Source organism: Leopardus geoffroyi, chromosome C1, assembly GCF_018350155.1.
Source record: "Leopardus geoffroyi isolate Oge1 chromosome C1, O.geoffroyi_Oge1_pat1.0, whole genome shotgun sequence".
Lineage (NCBI taxonomy): Eukaryota > Metazoa > Chordata > Mammalia > Carnivora > Felidae > Leopardus > Leopardus geoffroyi.
The window spans coordinates 105,384,796-105,391,005 of NC_059328.1; the positions used below are offsets into that span (position 1 = coordinate 105,384,796).

At 55.7% G+C, this 6,210-nt stretch overlaps 1 protein-coding gene across 4 annotated transcripts; it reads left to right on the top strand.

Moving 5' to 3' along the window:
• Positions 1 to 370: 370 nt before the first annotated feature.
• On the top strand, positions 371 to 6,129 carry ECM1 (extracellular matrix protein 1). 4 transcript variants are annotated; one of them, XM_045479070.1, is made up of 11 exons: positions 371 to 607; positions 1,833 to 1,895; positions 1,978 to 2,079; positions 2,258 to 2,338; positions 2,446 to 2,526; positions 2,827 to 2,883; positions 3,202 to 3,518; positions 3,799 to 4,173; positions 4,670 to 4,890; positions 5,057 to 5,144; positions 5,816 to 6,129. In XM_045479070.1, exons 1-11 carry the CDS (start codon positions 535 to 537, stop codon positions 6,044 to 6,046), a joined length of 1,689 nt encoding a protein of 562 aa, XP_045335026.1. In that variant the 5' UTR covers positions 371 to 534; the 3' UTR covers positions 6,047 to 6,129. The 4 variants fall into 4 exon arrangements, with proteins under 4 accessions (XP_045335026.1, XP_045335029.1, XP_045335027.1 ...); XM_045479073.1 differs by lacking the exon at positions 3,799 to 4,173; XM_045479071.1 differs by lacking the exon at positions 2,827 to 2,883.
• Positions 6,130 to 6,210: the final 81 nt, after the last annotated feature.

A 6,210-nucleotide genomic window follows, 5' to 3' on the forward strand; every position in this document is an offset into this window, starting at 1 on the left:
GGGTGCTGGGGAAGCAGAAAGAGGGCGGCCCTGGCCTCCCCCTGGGAGGGGCGCTCCTGGGGTAGCTGTTCTGCCCCCTACCCAGGATTCCTTAGTGCCCGGTTTCCCCAGCCCAGTTCAGCAGGTGTACTGCTCCACAGTAGGCAGCATGCAGACAGAGGACTTGAACCGAAAAGGCAGGTCTCAACATCTCTTACTCCATGAGTCTCAGAATCCATTTCTCTGAGGATCATAAGAATGCTCTCCTCCCTTCACCCCAGTTCTCCTCAGTCCTCTCAGAAGGCTTCAGGGTGAATTTGGGAGGAGTGGCTGCCAGGCCAGAGGAGGAGCAGCTGGGACTGAGTCATGGCAGGAAATAGGAGGGAGGGAGTGATCCCCAGATAGCTGAATAAAAGGAGAAGGAGCCAGCCCCAAGGTTCACAACAGCGGTAACAGCAACCGGAGAAGCAGGCTCCCAGCAGCCCAGCCCTTCAGATCCAGATCTACCCGAGACGACCCACCTCCTGGGTGCCACTGACCAGTCCTTGCCCCAGGATGGGGACCACGCACAGAGCAGCCTTGGTCTTGGCCTGTCTGGCTGTTGCTTCTGTAGCCTCCTCTGAGGGAGGTGAGTTGGGGTTGGAGGCAGCATTGGGCAGAGGCCCTGGCCAGTGTGGGCCTGGTGCCTGGGTCCAGCCATCCTCTGAATGGCTCATCACCAGAAGGGTGATTGTCCACTTGGCCTTGGTCCAAGGTGGGCCTGAGTACTGGAGCCGAGGCTTTAACCAGGGAGGGGAGCAGGTGCACAGAGGGAGAGTTTCCTAGAGCTTGCTGCCGGAAGACATAAAACTGGAATAAAATGGACAATTCAGTGGGTGGCTAGACTCCCAGAGTGAGGGGATCTGCCTCAGTAAGATGTATATATGGGGCCTGTCAGGCAGGGGAGAGAGAAAGAATGGGGCCCCCTGGCCACTCAAAACTGATTTGCTGACCCAGAGAGCCTGGACTGCTTCCCTGCCTGGTTAGGAGAGGAGTGGAGAGGGTGTCCGTCCACAGGGGACCAGACACACTCTATCTAGCACACACATAATCTGCTGGATGCTGGACAAAGTGCTAGCAAGGGAAACTGTTGAGTGCCACAGATCTGGTCTGTATCTGGAAGGCCCGTCTGTTCCTCCCAGGTGCTAGTCTTTGGTGACTGCACATCAGCTATAGGTGATACCTTTCCCTGCAGCTGTGGGGCAGTTTGCCTCAGGGGTTTTGAATCATCCCAGTCCCCAGGTCCTAAACTGAAACCTAAGCTAAGGAGGATCTGGGACCAGCTGAAGGAGAGGCACTTAAACTTCAGTGTGGGCTTCTTATGAGAAGGCCCACAGATGTTTAAAGGGCCTAGAGGAGGTAAACAGATGAGACCCCAACTAGTTCAAAGTTGGGACTTGCTCCTGTAGAAAACTAGAGAAGCATCAGAGCTGAGAGGCTGAGAGGAGGAGAACTCAGGAGCCCTGAGGAAGAGACACTGACAGATTAGGGTTTCCACCACCCCATTCCTCCCACCCCAGCCCCATGTCACATTCCCTTCAAGCCTGGACTCAGGAAACCCAAGGCTTTGAGCCTGGTGGAGGTGAGGCTGTCAGAATATCATGGCTTTCTCAGAACCCAATCAGTCACACCTAGGTGGGTTTGGGGGGGGGGGGTGTGGATTGATTAGGGGACATGGGACAGGAGCAGTACGGAAAGGCTTCTGGTGTCTTGGTCATCTTGCCTACACCCTTGATGTCTACTGTCCTTGCATCTTGCGCTTGGGGCCAAGAAAGGCTCCTCAGATCCACCCTGACTCCCCCCTCTTCTTTCAGACTTCAAGGCTCAAGGGCAGAGGGAGCTGGGGCCAGAACCCCTCACCTATCACATTCAAGAAGGTGAGAGTTTGGGTGAGCAGCATAGGATTGGGGGGGGGGGGGAAGGAGAAACTGTCCACTCTATCTCCCCTCTTACCTCTAGTTGGCTATGCAGCACCCCCCTCCCCACCCCAGACCCGAGCCCTCCCCATGGATCACCCTGACACCCCTCAGCCTGGCTTTCACTTTGAGGGACAGAGTGAAGGTAAGTCCACCATGCACCCTTCTCAGTTACCCACTCCCCCCACCCCCCACCCCCCGCCCCAGGTTGCTGGTTGGACTTACTTCCCGTTCTTCAGATGGGGAGGGGTGAGGAGGCCCTGCCCATTCCTCGCTCTGGTTACAAGGGGGGGGGGGTCACTCACACACTCCTCCTTCTGTAGTACAGCCCCCTCCCGCTCAGGAAGCCAACCCTGCCCAAGAGGAGGAGCTGCCCCCTCCCCAACTCCCCATGGGAAAGAAAGGTGAGTGCTTGCCCATCCCCCTCCTCCCTTCTCCTCCCCCTGCCACTACAATCGTGGGGCTATCAGTCTGACCCTTGCTTCTTTGTGCCCTCACTCCTGTCTTGCAGTGGAGTCCCCTCTCCCTCAGGAAGCCATCCCCCTCCAAGAAGAGCTGCCCCCTCACCAGGCCCCTGTTGAACAGAAGGAAAGTAAGTGACTCCCTCTCCTCTTCACCCTCCCGACTGATGCGCGTGGGCTTTGGGGGCTCTGCCACTCACTCGCTGTATAACCTTGGGTAAGTTATCTCCCCAAGCCTTAGTTTCCTCATCTGGGAAAATGGGGAAACAAGACCTCTTTTATAAAGTTATGAGATTAAGTGGCATAAAAGGCGCATTTTGTTTTCTCTTGTGTCTGTATGGACTTCCTCTTTATGAGTGGCAACTGGCCACGTCCCCCTCTTCTAGTCCATCCCAACATGGCTTCTGTTTACACATCTGCTTCCACCCTAGTAGACCCACCTTTCCCACATCAGGAGGAAATGACCTTCCCATCTAAGCAGAGAGAGGGTGAGTGACAGCTCTGGTCTGTCCGTGCCCCTGATTTAGTGCTCAGGGCCCTGGGGTGGGAAGCCTGAAGCTTGGGAGGCAGCACAGGGGAGCAGGTCTGACTTGTGGGGACTGTAAGAGTGACACCTTTCATGCCCCACTTCTCTTCCCTTTCCATCAGCCATTCTGAAGGTAAAAGCCACAAGTTTATGTCTGTCTCTTTCCCCCTGTATCCTCCCAACCCTTTCTCCTCAACCCCAAGTTCTTTCAGTCCTCCCAGCTCATCCAGACTTTCTCTATTCCTCTACTCGTTCTCCTTCCCTGTTTTCCCCATTCTAGAAAAGCCTTTCATGGAACATAGCCCCCCAGAGCCTGAGTCTTGGAATCCAGCCCTGCACTGCCAACAGGGCCGGTCCCCAGGGGGCTGGGGCCACCGGCTGGACGGCTTCCCCCCTGGGCGACCTTCTCCAGACAATCTGGACCAGATCTGCCTTCCTACTCGCCAGCATGTGATGTACGGCCCTTGGAACCTACCACATTCTGGCTACTCCCACCTTACTCGCCAGGGTGAGACCCTCAATTTAGTGGAGACTGGATATTCCCGCTGCTGCCGCTGTCACAGCCATGCACACCGCTTGGACTGTGCAAAACTTGTGGTAGGTGTTGGGCTCTTGGTGCTGGGACTTGTCCTTTAACCTCCAGACAGTGCGTGTGTATGTGTGTGTGTGTGAAGGACTAGAGGCCTCGGCCTTGGCACGTAGGAACCCCAGGTCCCTTTTGTTGGCCCTACCATGGGCCTCCTTAGTGTGCTGGAAGGGCAGAGAACAGCCTCTGCTTCTTTCTTATCTACCTGCCCAGGGTCCTTTTCTGGAGCCTGGGAGGAGGACAGGAATGTGGACAATGGGCTGCTGGGCTGATCCATCCCTCTTGCTCTAGTGGGAGAACGCAATGATCCGATTCTGTGAGGCCGAGTTCTCGGTCAAGACCCGACCCCACTGGTGCTGCAACCGGCCAGGGGAGGCTCGATTCTCCTGCTTCCAGGAGGAAGCTCCCCGGCCGCACTACCATCTCCGGGCCTGCCCCAGCCACCAGCCTGGGATTTCCTCGGGCCCCGAGATGCCTTTCCCCCCTGGGGTACCCACTCTGGACAACATCAAGAACATCTGCCACCTAAGACGCTTCCGTTCTGTGCCACGCAACCTCCCAGCTACTGACCCCATCCAAAGACAGCTGCAGGCATTGATCCGGCTAGAGGGGGAGTTCCAGCGCTGCTGCCGGCAGGGGAACAACCACACCTGTATGTGGAAGGCTGTAAGTGGGCGTCCCAGCCCCCCAAGAGCCTGTCTGCCTGCCCACCCATCTCCGACCTCTGATCCTGCCGGTCCATCCATCCGTGTACCTCCCCACTGTGAGCTCGTCTGCCCGTTCATCTGCTTGCAAGTGTCCATCCATCCACTGTCTTCGTCATCTGCGTCTGTTCATCCTAAGCCTTCATCCTGCACTCCTGGCCTCGTCCACCCGTGATCCCACACATGCACCCGTGTGCCATCCATCCGTCCAGCTCTGGCCTCACCTGACCCCCTCGTCTACCACTCCAGCTCATCTCCCGTGGCCCGTGCCAAGCCTCATTTGTGCTTCCATCCCTTCCTCCTTCCCAACACCATACATCCATGCCCTCTGGTTCTTTGTCCTTCCCTTTCGGCACCTGTGGCCGGGAGTCCCTCATCTCATAGTGTAGGGCAGTAGAGGGTCAGAAGAGAAGGGGCCGAGTGTCCAGACTTCTGACTTCCCTCTCTCTGGCCCACAGTGGGAGGATGCCCTTGATGGATACTGTTATCGGGAACAGTCTGTAAAGACCCACCACCACTCGTGTTGCCACTATCCTCCTAGCCCTGCCCGTGATGAGTGCTTTGCCCGTCGGGCTCCCTACCCCAACTATGACCGAGACATCTTGACCCTTGACCTCAGCCGAGTTACCCCCAACCTCATGGGCCATCTCTGTGGAAACGGAAGAGTTCTCACCAAGCAGTGAGTCTTGCCCGGTTCTTCCCTCTCTTCCCTTCCCCCAAACCTTCTTTCTGGGGCATCCTCTGGGGGCACTCTTGGTAAGAGCAAAACCATGGTCTCCAAGCACCATTTTGGTGCCTAGGGATGCATAAAGACCCTGACCCTTGCCTCTTTCCCACCAACATAGTAAACAGATTCCTGGGCTAATCCGGAACATGACTGCCCACTGCTGTGACCTGCCATTTCCAGAACAGGCCTGCTGTGCTGAGGAGGAGGTGAGTGAGGGCAGCAGGGGGGTCATAGTCAGTCTCCAAAGGAAAGCAGGGGAGGGAAGACAGAGGGCTAGCACTGCAGGCCACCCCTTCTCTTTAGTACCTCACACCCCCCGCCCACAGAAATAGAGGACTAGTGGGGAAGATCTTTTTCTTGGTTCCAGAAGTCTTCATTCTTTTTTTTTTTTTTTTTTTTTAATGTTCATTTATGGTTGAGAGAGAGAGAGAGAGAATGAGCAGGGGAGGGGCAGAGAGTGAGGGAGACACAGAATCTGAAGCAGGCTCCAGGCTCCGAGCTATCAGCCCAGAGCCTGACGTGGGACTTGAACTCACGAACCGTGAGATCATGACCTGAGCTGAAGTTGGATGCTTAACCCACTGAGCCACCTAGGCACCCCCCAGAAGTTTTCATTCTGACCTGATCTGCTCCCTACCTCTAAGTTCTTATTATGCCTTCTCTGGGCCCCAAGCTTTAGGCATTTCCAGATGTGCACATATGTCTGTCACAAGGAATCTAGGTATGCAAGGCAGCCTTGCGCCCTCTCTGGCCCCAGGAAGGGATCCAGGGAGACAAGCCGAGAGCAAGGGGACTTTGAACACCCAAGTATTGATGCTTGACCTCCATCCAACACCTCCTTCCCCATCATCTCTACTTTACTTTTCTCCTTCATCAGAAATCAGCCTTCATTGAGGACCTGTGTGGCCCCCGACGTAACTTCTGGCGAGACTCTGCTTTCTGCTGTAACCTGAGTCCTGGAGATGACCAGACCAACTGCTTCAACACTTACTATCTGAGGAATGTGGCTCTAGTGGCTGGAGACACTGGGGATGCCAAGGGCCAGGGGGAGCAAGGCCAACGCCGGGAAGAAATATCAGCCCCACCCCCTGAGCCCAAGGAAGAGTGAGTCACCCAGAGCCTCAGAGGATCAGATTGGGGGAACCCCACCCTCCTTGAACATTCATTACAGTAAACACCTCTTGGATTTGCCATCCTCATTGTCTTTAACGTCTCACATACAAACACACCCTTCTAAGCCTGGTAGGATTTTCTTCAGTGACTGGCCCCAGA